This window comes from Bubalus kerabau, chromosome 11, assembly GCF_029407905.1.
Source record: "Bubalus kerabau isolate K-KA32 ecotype Philippines breed swamp buffalo chromosome 11, PCC_UOA_SB_1v2, whole genome shotgun sequence".
NCBI lineage: Eukaryota > Metazoa > Chordata > Mammalia > Artiodactyla > Bovidae > Bubalus > Bubalus kerabau.
Genome location: NC_073634.1, coordinates 27,946,369 through 27,966,141, shown reverse-complemented (window position 1 = coordinate 27,966,141; position 19,773 = coordinate 27,946,369). Strand labels below are relative to the sequence as shown.

Below are 19,773 nucleotides of genomic sequence, written 5' to 3'. Positions count from 1 at the left end.
AATAATTTATGCCAAGAAGCTGGTTAGAACCAAGATATTGTATCAGATGACATTTGAAGCTATACCAGGGGTCAAAGTCCTTCCTGGGAAACTCCCCTCTACCACAGCATTTTCTATACTTCACTAAAACGGCTTCTGTCTGTAACCCACAGGAGTAAAGGCTTTCTGAGAGCAGGACAGTGTCTGGTCACTATAAATATTAAGCGCGCCCAGAACAGCCACCTGCTCAAACTGAGATGCTCAGTGAATTATTTAATTAATAAAGAATAAGATATTAGAAGGTGCACAGCCCACTGAAAAATAACTGGATTTGGAATTTCCAGTTCTAGTTATAGAATATTACCACTTGATACATTATTCTGAATGAGGTATACTAACCATGGCGATAATAACCCTTATCCACCAACATCAATATCATCCATCTTAATACCACTGTAGTAAATATTCAGATTTTCTCAACCTCCTTCCATCCCTTTGGAAGATCAGAAAGCTTAAAATAAGTTCCCAGCTTTCTATGCACCCCAAGTTGTGCATGGGAACTGGTAAGATACATGGGAGGCTATGAGACAGGGGCCATCTTCTTGAGACTCTTAGCCATTAGCAAAGTTGAGAAAGTGAGGCTTCTTATGAAGCAAGGTCCATTCTCCAAGTTCCTAGACATCAAGAATGCAGCAGGCATCAGCAGCTTCTTGACAAGACTTCTAAAACCTTGGACGAGGCTTTAGGAGACCATTTTCCAACTTCCTGGCTATGTTGTCATTGTTTAGTTGCTAAGACACGCCTGACTCTATGCGACCCCATGGACCGTAGCCTACCCGGCTCCTCTGTCCATGGAATTCTCCAGGCCAAGAATAGTACAGTGGGTTGACATTTCCTTCTCCAGGGGATCTTCCTGACCCAGGGATCGAACCTGTGTCTCCTGCACTGGCAGCCAGATTCTTTATCAATGAGCCACCAGAGAAGTCCCATTCTAAATAAAGGGCAATATATAAAGATAAAAGCCTAGTAGAAATAGACGTAGCAGTAGGAAGTTACAGAATTCAATATATATACTTCAGTGGGAAGATTTTTCTTTAAAGATAACCTGTGGAAATTTTTAGATTAGCTACTCTAGCTACTCTGACTACAAAAATGATACTCCTTCAACCAGTCATATGAAAATATAAAACATGAAGTCTATATCCTTCCAGCCCACAAACGAAGCTAACCCAAGGCTTTTAAAGAAGCTTAAGAGTATCTATTGGATATTATTGGAATATCCTCATTTAATTACTGGAATGCCTCATTTAATAATCAATAAGCAACGTGACATCAATTTTAAAGTATTAATACAGTACTTGCTTTAAAAAGATAATAGCAGCCATTAACATTCAAGGTAACAGATCAAAAAGAAAATGTGTATCATAAAACATAATTAACTTGCCAAACAATATACCTCTGTAATATTTACAGTTGATAATAATCTGGTTAATGAGACACAAACTTGCCGTTATTGTTAATTGTAAAATGTCATTTATAAAATAAAAAACACTATAAAACAGCAAGAGAAAAATGTCCTTATGAACGAATGTTTATTACTTTTAAGGCAGTGACAAAAAATAGATCTTTGTGCCAACTCCAAGCAACCAATAGTAGCTGCCTGGAAAAGACTGAGAAGGTTCTCCAGGGACAGATGGAGTTAGGACTCAGTGTCTCAGATTAGCCACACTTGGACGTGGAGAGTACTGGGACCTCTCTAGCAGCCCAGTAGTTAAGACTCCACACTTTCATGGCAAGGGCGTGGGTTCAATTCCTGGTTGGGGAACTAAGATCTCACATGCCAGGCAGCATGGCCAAATTTTTTTTTTTTTAAAGGAGCATGTAAGGCTGAGGTCTATGCTGCTACATACTTCACAGTCTAAGACCTATGGGCTATGTACTCATATTGTGAAACTATACAAGAATATACCACAGACATCTAGAAGTCAAATATGTTTAGCCTTATTATTGCTAATAACATTTGTGGTCAAAGCACAAAAACTGGAAACCAGAAAAGGTTCTTTGAATACAGGGACAGTTTTCTGTTATTGCTGTATTTTCCCTTCTCTCTTCCAACAGTATTGCTCTTGGAAGTATCTACTGATAGATACACGAACAATTAAAAAGACTTCATTTTCTCCAACCCCTGAATGGTAATCAAAAAATACACCACTCCTGGGACTTCCCTGGTGTTCCAGTAGTTGAACTCCACACTTCCAATACAGGGATCCCGGGTTTGGTGGGGGAGAGAGGGGAACAGTGTATGTATACACTGTATGTATAAGACCCCACACACAGTGTGTTGCAGCCCGAAAGAAAGAACAAAAAAACACTTCTGTGAAAACAGTCCCAAGGAGGGATGGGGGGGAAGAGTCTGTAAAAAATGCTGAATTCCTTAGTCTATCACAGCAATGCTCTGAGTGTTACCCAGGAATCTATCTTAGAATTCAGGAGATGGTTGCCTTGGGGACGCACAGTACTCATTTATTAAAATTGGAAAAACGAGACTTTCTGACAGAGTGTGATTTAGCTGCCTGGTTTTTGTCAATAAGGACTGGCTTTGCCATTAAAGTTTTACTGGTAGTCATTTTCCACTGAATAAATGAAATCCACAGCTCCAACGATCTGATGAAAATATATTTAAATACAGATCATATTATGCTCTATTCATCAATTTATGTTATATACTTAAACACATAAGTACAAACACAGTGTGTGTGTGTGCACTCAGTTATTAGATCCAAACATTTTATCAGAGTAAAATTTAAAATGCAAAGGTATATTCAAATGAACATTATTTCAACTTCCCCAAACTTTTCTGAGCATACTGGTTTAAATAAGGTTCCTATATAATGGTTAGTTTTGTGTGTCAAATTGCCTAGGCTATAGTCCCTAGCTATTTAAATTCTAACTAGGTGTTGCTGTGAAAGTATTATGTGGATATGATTAACATCAGCTGAATCTGAGTAAAGGCGATTCTCCTCAATAACCTGGGTGCGTTTCATTCAATCAAATGAAAGGTCTCAGGAGTAAAACTCAGATTTCCATAAGAAAGAAAAAATTTCACCTGGCCAGCCCCACAATCATTTAAGTTAATTACTTGCAACAAATCTCTTTATATATTTATATAAACCAGGTGGAGTATACGTTTATGTGTATAGGATATTATATATTTATATATGTAAAATCTCCAACTAGTTGTTCATCTGGTAGACGCTAAGTGATAAAATCTACATAGGTCAAAGAGTAAGAAATATAATTAACAGTCATTTGTTAGGTCTTGGTAAAGCCTTTTTATTCTGCTTCTCAGAAAATGAGATTGTGAATAACTGATGACTGGTTAACAAACCTCTTCCAACTCTGCTGGTTTCAAATTCTCTGCTTTTGACAAGACTGAAGGAGGACATAATTGAATTGTCAGCTGCTAAATCATTAAAAATAACTTTTAATGCAAAACCACTATATGATTTTTCACATACAACTCAGAAGAACAAAGAGACTCTGGGGGCAAGGATTTCTGCTTGTTCAATGCTTATCATCCGAGCATAGAAGAGTGTCCATTACGTAGGAGGAGCTCAAAATATATTTGATAAATGAATAAATGAGCAAAGTGAATGGCAGCATTCTCATCTATTTAGATGAAATAAATTTGTCAGAACCAACATTTATAAACATAAAAATCAGGAACAAAATACCAAACCTCTCATTCTAGCAATGCAAGGATTCCTTAACTGAATGAGGTAAGAGGAAGCCCCACCCATCTTGATTTCCAATGAAAATGTACTTTTGTGTTTAGTAATTATGAACATTTAAATTATGAACAATTACATTTTTAGTAATTATTTGTACTATAATTATAATAAGTCCAAAAGAAATTAAGACTGAGTCTTACAAACTCAAGACATACAAAGTATTTTAAATTTAATGTAAAATTTTTGTTCCAGAAAACAGTATGATGATAAATAAAACTTTCAAGCATAAAATACATTAGGCTAAAATTCTGCAGAGAAAGCAAAGTGGAAATGAACTTAAGGAGACAAATGGATCACATAAAATTTCAAACTGTTTAAGAGCTTGTTCGTGCTGTTTTTTTAACCTGTGACAGTGGGCAAATTGTTTTTTTCTTTTTTTTGGCCATGTCGATGGTGGGATCTTAGTTCTGTGACCAGGGGTCAAACCCAGGCCCCCAGCAGTGGAAGCACGAAGTCCTTACCAGGGAATTCCCTAGTCATTCATTTTTAAATGTCACTATCTGCAACACACCAGATACTTTATCTCTGCAACTATTTAAATTTTTTGATGAAAAATTTTAGATGTCAACTTTCAAATGTATTAAGAAAATAAAACTTTTTAAAATTATTAAGGGAAATTCTAAAGCAAAAAATATAAAAGCCACTGTACTAAACAATCATTTTCGTAAAAAGGAAAAAGTTGGGGGAAAATATGTGTATACACATACAAATGATTTCCTTCTATAAACACTGATTTTCTGTGGAAAAGACACTAGCAACTAGGAATAATGGTGTTCTGTGGGGGAGAACTGGGTCTTCAGAGACCTGATATGGGGAGTTTTTGCATTGAATATACTTTTGTCTTTTTTTTTTAAAGATTTCTTTATTTTTGGTTGTACTGGGTCTTCGTTGCTGTGCGTGAGCTTTCTCTAGTTGTGGTGCACGGGCTTCTCATTGTGGAGGCTTCTCTTGTTGCGGAGCATGGGCTCTTGGGTTCAGGGGCTTCAACAGCTGAGGCAGGTGGGCTCAACCGCTGTGGCGCATGGGCTTAGCTGCTCCATGCCATGTGGGACGTTCCCAGAGGAGGGATCAAACCCATGCCTCCTGCATCAGCAGGTGAATCTCAACTACTGGACCACCAGGAAAGCCCCACTTTTGTACTTTTTAATTGTTGATTCATAATCAAATATTACCTTTCTAAACGCAAAAAGTTTTAACAAGTAAAACAAATAAAAATGTGAGGAAAACTGTAAGACTACAAGTAGGATGAATACCTCCCTGACAAATAGACAATGTGATAAAACCAACAGAAGGAAGGAGAAAACACACATACATATCGAGGAATTAAAATGTAACCACAAGTAAAAGGATTAAATGTCCTTACTGAAGTTCAAGATTCTCAGAACAAGTGTAAAAAGATGAAAAACAAAACAAACAAAAACCCAGCTTTATGTGGTTTAAAAAGCTTAATACTCTTTAAAAAACAAAGCCCAAGAGAATAGGTAATGTATATTACCATATGTAAAACAGATGACCAGTGCAAGTTCGATGCATGAAGCGGGGCACTCAATAGCCTGTGCTCTGAGACAACCCAGAGGGATGGAGTGGAGGAGGGGGCTTCAGGATGGTGGCGGGGGAGGAGGGGGGAAGACACGTGCACCCCTGGTTGATTTGTGTCAATGTGTGGCAGGGGCCACCACAATCTTGTGAAGTGAAAGTGAAGTCGCTCAGTCATGTCCAACTCTTTGCGACCCCATGGAATGTAGTCTACCAGGCTTCTCTGTCCATGGGATTTTCCAGGAAAGAGTACTGGAGTGGGTTGCCATTTCCTTCTCCAGGGGATCTTCCTGACCCAGGGATCGAACCCAGATCTCCTACATTGCAGGCAGACGCTTTACCCTTTGAGCCACCAGGGAAGCCCTTGTCCTTCAATTAAAATAAATAAATTAATTAAAAATAATAATAATTTAAAAATTTAAACCTAAAAAATTAAAAATAAAAAAATGTATAAACTAGACAAATGCTAGTAACAACAAAAATGGGAATAGCAATAACATTAGAAAAGGGAATTTCCTGGCAGTCCAGTGATTAAGACTCTGCACTTGAACTGCTGGGGGCCTGAGTTTGATCCCTGGTCAGGGAACTAAGATCTCAGTGCACATGGCCAAAATAATAACAGAAAAAAAAATGGAATTCAAAGTAGAAAGCATTAGAGAAAGATATTTTCTATTATATTTTAAAAGAATCCATCTCAAGACCAAACTTTTTAAGCACCTGGCATCTTTACCTCGAGACCAAAATCTATTAGAAATGCAAGGAGAAATGGACCAATAAAATTAACAGAAATAATTAAGATTAGTAATCAATAGATCAGACAAACTAAGCCTATTCATATAAATAAATACTAGGTTAAACAAGATGTATTTACAAAGAAAGTATGTGCTGAGATTTGAGTTGGGGTCTGAGGTGGAGAAAGCAGGGTGTCAATGAAATAAGCTTATGTTTATTAACTGTTGAAGACAAGTGATGATTAAATGCAGGTTCATTGTGCTCTTCAACATTTGTTTGAAAAATTCAGACAACTCAGAAGTGAATAATAAAGCATTACATAGCAAAACCTAGAGGAGATGACCACAGGTTCTCAAAGAAAACCTGTATGTAACCTTAAAAGCATTTACCAGAAAACAAGACAAATCTTTTTACTTTTCTGCTTTTATTCTTCTCCCAGTATATGACAGAAGCACCTTGCTAAGTTCCATACAAAGTCCTACTGGGATTTTGATTGGGATTTCCTTAAACTAACAGATTAACTTGGGGAAAAATTAATATTTAAAAAACCAGCTTCTGATTTTGTAACTTCTACATTTTCCCCTATTTCATTAATTTTTGCTTTTATATTTAACTCCTTTTTTTGCATTTATTTTTCAATTCTACCTTGAACACCTGGCTTTAATAGTTATTTTTAGTCATTTTATTCAAGGGTTGCTTTGAAGGCTTTAAATTTTCTTATGACTCTGGCCTCAACCCAGAGGTTTCTAAGATTACTATTTTTATTGTCATTCTTTTTGGAATCATTCACAATTGCAGGTTTTATTTCTCCTTCAACACAAAGGCATACATAAACATGTTTCTTAAATTACCAAACTGGATTGTAACATAGCTTATTTTCCTTTTATTGTCACTTTTATTTTTTTACTTCCTTGCCTTTGAACAGAATATTATTTGTGAGGAATTCCCTGGCGGTCCAGTGGTTAGGACTCAGCTCTTTCACTGCTAAGAGTGCAGGTTCGATTCCTAGTTGAGGAAATAAGATCCCACAAGTAGAGGGTGTGGGAACAATTTTTTTGGGTGTACTTCCTGCTTTTCACTATTTGTTAAGGTTTTCTTTAGGCATCTTTTGTATATGAGTGTTATGAATTACCAGTCTGTCTCTTACCAGGAGAATTTATGCCATTCACATATTTTGTCACTGATGTGTTTGGACTCATTCTGGTCCTCTTGTGTTACTTTATTGTTCTCTTTCCTTATTCTGTTGAGTGGGGGCCTATTTAGGACCATTTTAACCTCATCTGGGCTTCCCTGATAGCTCAGTTGGTAAAAGATCCACTGGAGAAGGGACAGGCTACTCACCCCAGTATTCTTGGGGTTCCCTTGTGGCTCAGCTGGTAAAGAATCCGCCTACATTGCAGAAGACCTGGGTTTGATCTCTGGGTTGGGAAGCTTCCCTGGAGAAGGGAAAGGCTACCCACTCCAGTATTCTGGCCTGGAGAATTCCATGGACTGTATAGTCCATGGGGTCGCAAAGAGTCAGACAAGACTGAGTGCCTTTCACTTTAACCTCATCTATTAATCTAGTAATGTAGATGAAGTATTGTAAAATCAAGTGATTTTTCTTTTATCAAATGATTTTATTTTAACATTTATTAATTTGGCTGCATTGAGATTTAGTTGCAGCACTCAAGATCCTCACTGATGCACATGGGATCTTCGTGGGCTTCTCTCTAGTTGTGGCGGGTGGGCTTAGTTGCCCCATAGCATGTGGGATCCCAGTTCTCCAACCAGGGATCAAGTCCACATCTCCCGCTTTAGAAGAGGGATTCTTAACCACTGGACCATCAGGGAAGTTCCTCAAATGATTTATCTGCATCTTTCCATTGGTTATCCTTAAAAGTTATAACTAATATGAACTTTCTCAAAACTTTCTAAAAAAAGTTTTAGAAAACTTTTACTTCTTCCCTGTTCTCAAAATGTCAGAATTTCGGAAGACTTTTATTTCTCTTTCCCATTTCTAATGTTTGAACAGTCTGGAATTTTATTCCTAAATTATTGATTTATATAATACTTATATGTTGAAAAATACCTTTATGTGGCAATTCATAGTTATTGAATTCTCAACTTTAAAAAACTTGCTCTTCTAGTATGTACTGAAGAAATCTGATCCTCATTCCTTCATTGATAACTTTCTCTATAAAAACTTTAGGATCCTCAATTTTTCTTCAGTGTTCTAAAATGAAGTATCTTTCATCCACTGAATCTAAAGATTCTTGCCCTTCTTCTCTAGGGACGTGTGCTACTTTTTCTCTCATTTATTTTAATTACTTAAATCTAGTAGTATTTATTATTCATTCACTATTTTATTTCAATAAGCATTTCAATTTCTCAAAACATTTCCTTATTCTGAATATTCTTTATAACTGTTTTTATTTTACAAGGTTAATATGTACATGAATACCATGTACACACATATATTGAAATTCACACATTAATTTTGTAAAACTTCATATTTGTTTCAAAGCTAGAGTTATATCCTACAAATTCATCTAAACTACTTAATTCAATTATATATTGTGCCATCTGTCCATGATGATACACACAAATCTATGTATTCATTTAAATGGCTACAAGGCACTCCAAAATATAAATAAAGTTGATTTATTACTTAGTTCAATATCTTACTGCTGGACACTTATGCTTCTCTCTTTTGTTGTTGCTGTTGTTATTATCAAGGCACACTTCTTTGGGCACTTGTCTGTGATTAGTATGCAGTGATAAAAACACTGAGCTTTAATTTGCCAGGTACTGCCAAATTCTCTTTTACCTTCTAGGTCAAGACAGTATCAATCCTAGCTGAATATAAATAACTTTAACTTTTTTACTGTTTGCAACTTTAATCTTTAATTTGGGGGAATTAGGGAAAATATTAAGAGTTTTTTGTTGTTTAATTTGTACATACTGAGTAACTTCCATGGTCCCAGTATTATGGTGAACATTAGTCAACAATGAGCTACAGCTTTTGTTTTATGAAAATGTGTTTAGTGCCATGGTTCCACCCCATAACCCAAGGACTCCTTTGGAAAGGGCGAGGTGGGTGGACAGCACTGCCACAATGGGAACAGTATTAACATTTCATAGACAGAAGACAAGGATGCTCAATATCCCGTAGACATATAGGAATACAGCAAAGCACAGCCCATGATTCACATGACTTTGAAATGTCCCTCTGGACATTTTCTTTTTTTTTGACATTTTAAAAAATATTTATTTATTTAGCCACGCTGGGTCTTAGCTGCGGCACGGAGAATCTTTTTTAGTTGTGGCATATGTAATTTTTATTTGTGGCATACAAACTCTTAGTTGCAGCCTGTGGGATCTAGTTCCCCAAGCAGGGATCAAACCCAGGTCCCCTGCACTGAGAGCTCAAAGTCTTAGCCACTGGACCACCATGGAAGTTCCACTGTGTGAAATTTTTTTCCCCCCTGTGTGAATTTATGTAAGTGAAAAACATGATTCTGTAATCTGAGACTAGAGCAAATTCCATTTTATGTATGTGCTTATTCACTCAGTCATGTCCAACTCTTTGCAACCCCATGGACTGTAACCCACCATGCACCTCTGTCCAAGGGGATTTTCTCTAGGCAAGAATACTGGAGTGGGTTGTTATGCCGTCCTGCAGGGGATCTTCCCAACCCAGGTACCAAACCCACACCTCCCACAGTGCAGGCGGATTCTTTACCCTCTAAGCTAAAGGGAATATATGAGAACACAAAATATTTGAGGTATGGTTTTAATATAACTGACTTTTCCAGCAATGAAGCCGTCACGTAAAAAGAGGAAAGACTGTATTTCGTTTTGTTCAGAACATACCAATAGTATCATTTTGAAAAATTTCAGCAAATATTAGAGTTCCTAGTACAAAATATCAATCTAATTTATAACTGCTGCATTGCTAGTAATTCTGTACAAACATTTCACAATTTCATTGTATCTTCCACAACTGTCATGCCTCAGCATTCACACATACTGAAATACAGTATATATGATCCTATTATAAAATATTCTATTAGTACAAATTTTTTCTCTTTTTAAAGTTTAGAACATAATACTGAGTTTTAGTTTTGTTTTTACATTATATGTATACGTTTTATGATCAATAAATCTCACTACAGAATAATAAAGAGGGCATTTTTTTCTGATGTGCTCAGCGTGGCCAAAAATCATTTGTAAGGAAGGAGTAAGGCACGGGGGCAAGAGCTCTTCATTTAATCATTCTGTCAAAAGAAAGTGAAGTTTATTTAAAGAAAACTAATAATTCATTAAATACTTTTAGTAGGCAGTCATAAGCTTAGGCATTGATTTTAAGCTGTCACTGAAAATATGCCATAACAGGAAAACCTATTATGAGCCTGTTCCAGTTACATTACCTATTGTTTAGTTACAAATCACCCCAAAACTTAATGGCACAAAACAACCATTTTCCTTTCCTCACATGTTCAGTGGGTGAGGAATTCAGACAGGGCCCAAGCACAGAACTCTTGTCTTCGCTCACAGTGACTGGGACCTCCACACGAACTCAAATGGCTGGGGCTAGATCAGCTGGTGGCTCCTCCAGGCATGTGTGTGGCACCTGGGCTCAGATGGTCAACCATGGGACCTACAAATGGCCTCTCCATGTAGTCTGTACCATGTAGACTCCATGGACTGACAGAATAATGGCTGAATTCCAGCAGAAATATCCTGAGAGCAAGCATTACAAGAAAACCAAGTAGAAGCTGCATGGCCTTCTATGACCTAGCCTTGAGAGGTACACAGCATTACTTCTACAACCTCACCCAGATCCAAGGGGAGAAGACATGGACTCTACCTATCAATGGAAGGAATGTCAAAGAAGCTAAGGACCATATTTTAAAACCACCACAGATTATTTTCAGCCAACCAAGATGCTAAATCAAAACAACTGGTAGCCTGGCTGTTCTTTAAATCTGTTCCCCTGTTAAATTCAAAGCTACAAACACTTTTGGAGCAACTATAATGAACAAGACCCATGAACGCTGGAAAGATAACCAAAACCATGGTTTCAACGTTAAAAAACTTAACACTAAGCACTCAGAATGCACAAACTGTGTGCTAAGGCCAGGAAAGAAAGTTGGAAAGGACAGAACTCATGTATTTAAAACATCCAGTTTTGGTACTATGATGTAACAATCAATTGTGATTACTGGCTCTAAATCTTTTAAAAAGAGGTGTCAACTTTTTAATAAAATCCCATTTTAGTCCCCAAATTCTGTAAGACATTACACATTCTACATCTTTTAAATAACTCTGAATCATATACTTCATGAATCTTAAAAAACAAAGTTCCCAATACGCCCTCTGACACCAAAACATTTTGTAAGAGCATATGACTCAGACTAGGTGGTGATTAGAACTGGGTATAGAAGTCACCTCACCTTTCACCTTCAACAAATCACAACCTTACTGCCTAACAAAATCATATCCCATAGCATCTTATTATTTTAAATGTTAAGATTAATGTCAACCCTGCTTTCTGACTCTACTTACAATAACACAAAAGTGTCAGAAACATCAGTAAGTTGATAAACTTTATGAACAGGACTTAAAGTAGGCAGGATTCTCTCCAACAGCTAATTGTGGTTTTACAAATCTGAGTAAGAATAAAATCTTTCCATCTTCCTTCCTTTTCTCCTTCCACAAAGCTCCACACACGTGGGTGCTGGAGTGGAAATGTAGTGGCAAACAGAACAAGCACTAGAAAGCAAAAGAAGTATCCTCATTTGAGCCACTTTTCCCTGTCCCAACTTCAGCCCAGAGTGAGTGACACAACTGAAAAGCTGGGAAGAAAACTATAGGGAAGGAGGAGAGCTGCAAGTACAGAAGACACTCCACCCTTTAGCCTGTCAAGTTAAAAAGGAAAGTGACACAAAGTTTAATTTTCTAAAGCTTTACATTTTAAGAAACACAATACATAATAATAATATGTCAAAAACATCTAAAATAAGTGAAAGAGTATGGATGAAATTCTTCATTTTCAAAGAATCCACCAGTCCTGAGAACCAGATCCATACCAAACTGGTATCACTCATTTAATGAGAAATTCCATTTCTTCTCGATTAAGGGAACAACCGCTGCTTTTAAAACTCAAAAGTACATATGCCAGCTTCCAGTGAAATTACCTTAGAAAAGAAGAATCAGTAACAAGTACTCAAGGAGGATTTCTTTTGATTCTGAAGAATACACCACAAAATAGCACATTCTGTTAAATGCACAACAACCTAGGAACAGCACCACCCTCTCTCAAAGATCCATCCTTAATGCTCAGATTGTGGTCTCCAAGGCCATTTCCCAGGAAAAGCAATCAGGACTCTGGAGACAAAGGTTCGGGGCAAGAAGCATAAAAGATGAGCCAGAAATATCTTACGATATCAGAAAGTAAGATAATAAAGACCACTGGGATCATATCAAAATGACTCCAGGACAAACCGAAATAAGCCCCACTAGCTAAAGATAAGACAACTTGAGTGTCAATGAAGATAATCAATAATAAATATCAAATATGGACAAACGTACTCATGATGAAACTAAAAAAGTAAACTGGTGATCTTTGGAGAATGCCAGAAACCACTTTGTCCTGTGTGTTTAGTTGCTCAGTCATGTCCAACTCTTTGCAACCCCATGGACTGTAGACCACCAGGCCCCTCAGTCCATAGGGATTCTCCAGGCATGAATACTGGAATGGGCTGCCATGCCCTCCTCCAGGGGATCTTCCCAACCCAGGAATCGAATCTGGTCTCCTGCACTGCAAGTGGATTCTTTACCAGCTGAGCTACCAGGGAAGCCCAGAAACCACTCTACTATTTTTGAAAAACTGGTAACTAAAAAGGGCAAAAACCTCATCAAGCATTTAACCTACCTTTCTTATAAGATCTAAACCAGAAGAACAACCTGATAGTTGAGAGAGGGAATATTTCTCTTTATAGAAATATTCCACCCAACACATGAGGGAATGATAGTTTCAAACACATAATTTTTACAGCCTTGACAAATAAATGAATTAAAGTAATCATCAATCAGTCAATGATTTCAGTTCAGCTCAGTTCAGTCACTCAGTCGTGTCCGACTCTTTGCAACCCCATGAATCGCAGCACGCCAGGCCTCCCTGTCCATCACCAACTCCCGGAGTTCACTCAGACTCAAGTCCATCGAGTCAGTGATGCCATCCAGCCATCTCATCCTCTGTCATCCCCTTCTCCTCCTGCCCCCAATCCCTCCCAGCATCAGGGTCTTTTCAAATCAGTCAACTCTTCACATGAGGTGGCAAAAGTATTACAGTTTCAGCTTTAGCATCAGTCCTTCCAAGGAACACCCAGGACTGATCTCCTTTAGAATGGACTGGTTGGATCTCCTTGCAGTCCAAGGGACTCTCAAGAGTCTTCTCCAACACCACAGTTCAAAAGCATCAATTCTTCGGCGCTCAGCTTTCTTCACAGTCCCACTCTCACATCCATACATGACCACTGGAAAAACCATAGCCTTGACTAGATGGACCTTTGTTGGCAAAGTAATGTCTTTGCTTTTTAATCTGCTATCTAGGTTGGTCATAACTTTCCTTCCAAGGAGTAAGCGTCTTTTAATTTCATGGCTGCAATCACCATCTGCAGTGATTTTGGAGCCCAGAAAAATCAAGTCTGACACTGTTTCCACTGTTTCCCCATCTATTTCCCATGAAGTGATGGGACCAGATGCCATGATCTTCGTTTTCTGAATGTTGAGCTTTAAGCCAAATTTTTCACTCTCCTCTTTCACTTTCATCAAGAGGCTTTTGAGTTCCTCTTCACTTTCTGCCATAAGGGTGGTGTCATCCGCATATCTGAGGTTATTGATATTTCTCCTGGCAATCTTGATTCCAGCTAGTGCTTCTTCCAGCCCAGCGTTTCTCATGATGTACTCTGCATATAAGTTAAATAAGCAGGGTGACAATGTACAGCCTTGATGTACTCCTTTTCCTATTTGGAACCAGTCTGTTGCTCCATGTCCAGTTCTAACTGTTGCTTCCTGACCTGCATATAGGTTTCTCAAGAGGCAGGTCAGGTGATCTGGTATTCCCATCTCTTTCAGAATTTTCTACAGTTTTTATATCTCCACAAAAAAACAAAATTAAAATTTCTTTATTTTTTGTTATAAAAGGCATTGGTAGGAAATTTTACAAAATCTGAGTAAGTTCATATATCATCATGCTGGTGTTAGGAAAGGGAATGTTCTCATTCTTAGAAGATACACACTGAAGTTAACTTTAGGGGTTAGGGGAAATATATCAATTTATTTTCAGACAATTCAAATATATTAATATGTATACAGAATTAATGGTCTTCCCTGGTGGCTCAGTGGTAAAGAGTCCACCTGCCAATGCAGGAGGCACAGGTTCAATCCTTGGGTCAGGAAGATCCCCTAGAGAAAGAAATGGCAACCCACCCCAGTATTCTTGCCTAGGAAATCCCATGGACAGAGGAGCCTGGTGGACTACAGTCCATGGGGTCGCAAAGAGTGAGATATGACTTAGTGGCTAAACAATAAACAAGACAGAATAACGGAATAAATATAATAAAATTGTTAACATTTGGGGAATCTGAGTGAAGGGCATATGGAATTCCTGATAATGTTTTTAATACATTTTTTTGTAAATCTTAAGATTATTTCAAAGTAAAATGTTATTAAAAAGAGACAGCAACAATGCATTATAGACCTCATAACAGAAGTACACAATGCTCCCCATGAAGTGATCTTTTACCCCTACCCCCATGGGGTCGCTAGGAGTCGGACACGACTGAGCAACTTCACTTTCATGCATTGGAGAAGGAAATGGCAGCCCACTCCAGTGTTCTTGCCTGGAGAATCCCAGGGACGGGGGAGCCTGCTGTGCTGCCGTCTCTGGGGTCGTGAGTCAGACACAACTGAAGGGACTTGGCAGCAGCAGCAGCCATTCCACAAAGAAAAAAAAAAACACCTAGATTTTTGACCCTCTAGAATCTGGATCTAACTATCCACGTACAGCGAAACAAAGTAAAGGCCACAACAGAGATGCAGTCAACAAACTCCAAGGCAAAGACAACTCAACAGGATGAACCACCTGGTATCTTCAACAAAACACTGAGATAGAATATGAAATAATATGTATCTATAGATTAAAAGATTTAAGGATGTCCCCACAAAAACTTGTACAGAAATGTTCATAACAGAATCATTCATAATTACCAGAAAGGAAACAATACAAATGCCCATCAACTGGTGAATAGATAAACAAAATGTAGTACATCCACCCAATATGCTATCACTTAGCTATAAACAGGTATGAAGTAAATCATACTATAAAATGGAAGAAACTTGAAAACATTATGCTAAGTAAAAAGCCAGACACACAAAAAACACAAACTATATGATTCCATTTATAAGAAATGTCCAGAAAAGGCAACTCTATACAGACAGAAAGTACATCAGAGGTTGCCAGGGATTGACAGGAAGGGAGAATAGGAAGTAACTGGCTTCTTTTTGGGGGTGATGGAAATAATGTGAAATTAGCAGTGGTGATGGCTATAAAGCGTTGAGAAAACCACTAAATTGTGCAATTTAAAAGCTTGTATTTTATGCTGTATGAAGTATTTATCAATTATTAAAATGGATGAGGAAAAAAAAACTTAAGAGTCTTACCAACCAATCACCTTATTTGGATCCCAATGTAAACAAATTATAAAAATGAAAAAATACTGTAAAAGAAAAAACCAACTAGGTATTTGAGGATACTAATGTTTACAGAATCCTAAATGATCAATGGATGTTGAAACAAATGCACTGATGTTGGACCAAAAACAAGATATTTACGTAGTTGCCAGGTGAAGTGAAGTGAAGTGAAAGTCGCTCAGTCACATCCGACTCTGTGACCCCATGGACTATATAGTACATGGAATTCTCCAGGCCAGAATACTGGAGTGGGTAGCCTTTCCCTTCTCCAGAGGATCTTCCCAACCCAGGGATCAAACCCAGGTCTCCGGTACTGCAGGCCGATTCTTTACCAGCCGAGCCATAAGGGAAGCCCAAAAATACTGGAGTGGGTAGCCTATCCCTTCTCCAGCGGATCTTCCTGACCCAGGAATCAAACTGGGGTTTCCTGCATTGCAGGCGAATTCTTTACCAACTGAGCTATCAGGGAAGCCCAGCTGCCAGGTACCTCCCCCAAAATAACTTACTGGATACAAAGGAATGCCACCTTAACCAAGTAATCAAACCTAATATCACCATTATGGATCAAGGACACATCACTACAGCATCCCTACAAAAAAAATACATAACCTGAATCTAATTATGAGGACACATTACACAAACTGAACCATATTCAACAAAATAACTGACCTACTTTCTTCAAAAATGTTAAGGTCAAAAAACACAGAGACTGAGGAACTGGTTCCATTATCAAGGATACACAACAATAAAACACAGTGTGTGACTCTGGATTTTATCCTAGACTAAGGAAAAAATACATAGCTACTCATAACACTGTTGAGACATGAAAACTGAATAAGGACTGTGAATGAGATAATAGTTTTGTTGTAAATACTAGGTTTCCTGAGACCTTTACACTAAACTGTGGTTATGTAAAAGAATTCTAGTACATTTAGGAAAAACACTCTAAAGTCTCTGCTTACTCTCAAATGGTTCAGGAAATATATATATATATATAAAGAATGATAAAATGTTAATTGCTGGATCTGGGTCAAGAGCATCCTGAAGCTCCTTGTATATTCTTGGCATTTCCTGAAAGTCTGGATGAGGCTGTATCTTTTAGAAATATATTCTGAAATATATACAGATAAAAAAGTAAGATTTCTCTGATAAGCCTCAAACTAATGGGACAAGTAAGGGTCTAGATGAATTCATTGGTCATGTATTAATAACTGTTAAAGCAGAATAATGGAAAACATCATGTGTATTATACCTGTACTTTTATGTTTGAAATTTTCTGCAATAAAAAGTTTTAAAGAAGTCCACAACGAAGTGGAAAAACTAAGATTTAGGAAAATTAAGTGGCACCCACATCCAGGTCTCTGTTTTTTCATATGACGTTTTCTCCATTAATCCCTCCTTAAAAACCTCTTTATTAAGCATGAACTATTCAGGCAATTTTTATTCTCTTCGTGTGAAGGTTTAGTCAATATCGAAACAAAAGTAAGTTGATACCTCTATCTCTATTGTACATGGATATACAGTTAACTTTGAGAATAAAAATCAATAAATAATGGAAGAAAACAGGTAAATGTAGATAGAAGTAATCCATCCAAACAGATGATCTACAAATCACTAAGGGGGAAAAACCGACATTTATTAAGCACCCATTATAAGTCATTCCTTGAGTCATTGCATCATTGCTGGCATAATTTTTCCCTTAGCCTTTAATTTTTTTCCTTCAAGTATGTAATTTTAGATTTTTTTTTTTTTTTTTTAATATTTGGCCATGCCATATGGCTGTGGGATCTTAGTCCCCACCAGGGATCGAAACTAGGCCATCAGTAATGAAAGCGTGGAGTCCTAACCACTGTACTGCTGGGGAACTCCCTCCTTTAATTTTTTCTTAACTGTGATAAAAATATAACTCAAAATGAGGTGATTTTTTTTCAACCTCATTTTACAAATAAGGAAAATGCAGATGAATGAGAAGTTAAGAATTTTTGCCAAGGCAGGCAGCAAGTAACCAACCAGAATCTAAACCCAGGTCTTGCTTTAATTTGCATGACTACCACTATGTAGTTTGACTGATTCTTAATTTTCTTAGGTTTTCATTTCTATGAGCCAATATAAAGAGCCTAATCAATTCTGAAAAACCTGATTTTCTATTTACAAGCCTAAAATAGACAGCTCCAAAAGGCAGCCATGCTGAGACCCCCCACAAGCAGTCAGCAGACTCCCTAACAATCTTGACACCTCACTACCTTAGCAATGACAAATTACATTAGAAGCTAAACTAAATCCAAAAGTACATCAGTGAGACATTTTATGTTTCTTAACATTATGTTGTAAATGGTGAATAAAATCCAAATAGTTTTGCATGCTTTAATGCCATGTTGAATTTCTAGATTTCAGCTACAGATAAATAACTGATTAGTACATCGTTTTAAAAAGCAATACTCTGATCTCATACATGAGGAACAAATATGACTGCCCTGCATCTGTCAATATATAATTTGTAAATACTACAGAATAGCCCATATCATAATTAACACTTTCTCTACAAAAATGGAAAGAAATTTTTTAAAAATATATAAAACTAAAAAAAAAATACATAAAAATAAAAATACATAAAACTACAGCAGAAAATATAGTAGGAATTTAACTTACAGACAACCAATCTGCTTGGTTAAATTGGCAACACAGTGGGGAAATCTCAGGCAGACAGAGAACCAACCTGTCTGCACAACAGCCTCCTTTCCCAAAACACTTCACAAGCTTGAGGATCCCCAAGACCAGAGTCTGACACATCACAGTATTAAACTGAAAAATACACATACATATAGAGAAGGGAATGGCAACCCACTCCAGTATTCTTGCCTGGAGAATCCCATGGACAAAGCAGCCTGGTGGGCTACAGTCCATGAGGTTGCAAAGAGTCAGACACAACTGAGCGACTAACACACGCACATACCTGACCTCATTACGTTTTGTAGGACGAAAATGGCTTTTAAGACAAAGTACTTAAACTACTTTACTTCTTTTTTAAAATTTAAATCACTTTTTTATTGATCCTTTGTTGCTTTAAAAAAAAGGGGGTGGGGTGCTAGGATGTGTCAAAGCTGTTGACCAGGAGGAAAGAGCACACAATGACAATTAAACTGCAAAGAAATACTCAGAGTTGCTACCTTCAAGAATTTTCCATTATCTATCACCTTGCACTTCTTTCTTTAGCAAACTTTTTTTCCCACACATACCTACTACTACAGACATATAATAAAACTCAGAATTTTACAAACTGTAAATATAACCCAGCTGTTTCAAAGAGGGGGAAAAGTCCTCCAAAATACCAGTGAAGTTTTAATTTCCTCATATTCAAAACTTCAAACCACCGTGAAAAACGGGAGATGACAAAACACTGCCCTGATTGTCTGCTAAAGCCTATTTACAAAGACTTCTATTTCAACCTTTTGACTAATTAATAAATATATGTTGCATCCTAAAAATATACATACTAAAACCAAGAGCCACCCAAAAAACCTACTCCCATCTAAACTAAGAGGAAAACAAATGGGAAACTAAAAAGTTATAGGTAACACAGTATTTTTCCTAATATCACAAAAAAAAAGAGACTCAAAACACACATTTTAAGTTTTTTCCAAGAAAAAGGCAATTAACTTACTAGCATGCTTGTCTGCAAGCATTATAAGCGTGTTGGAAATATCTCGTCGTCTATAAAAGCACACTACTTTTGCTTCCACGTTGCCAGTTGCAGTCTAAGAAATAAGAAAAATAAAAGTCATCTGGACTGAATATTAGACTCAAGTAGTTTATAAAACAAAACTAGACACAGCACAATTATAAGATCACTCTCACTTACTATGCCAACCACAGCTGCAGGATAGAGAGCTAAAAAATTCAAATAAGGACCAGCAACATTTGTAAAAGTTCCAAGTGAAACTGAAATGTCAAACATAAAATAACTCACTGGCATCAATTAAACTAAAGTGATCAG

At 37.2% G+C, this 19,773-nt stretch overlaps 1 protein-coding gene across 6 annotated transcripts in view; it reads right to left on the bottom strand.

Moving 5' to 3' along the window:
• MTA3 (metastasis associated 1 family member 3) overlaps window positions 1-19,773 on the bottom strand; it is a 195,084-nt gene that overhangs the window by 117,421 nt on the left and 57,890 nt on the right. For all 6 annotated transcript variants that reach the window (XM_055539928.1, XM_055539929.1, XM_055539933.1 and 3 more), the window contains exon 3: window positions 19,441-19,534. In XM_055539928.1, the coding sequence (XP_055395903.1) occupies window positions 19,441-19,534 (94 nt within the window). The remainder of the gene's footprint in view (window positions 1-19,440; window positions 19,535-19,773) is intronic.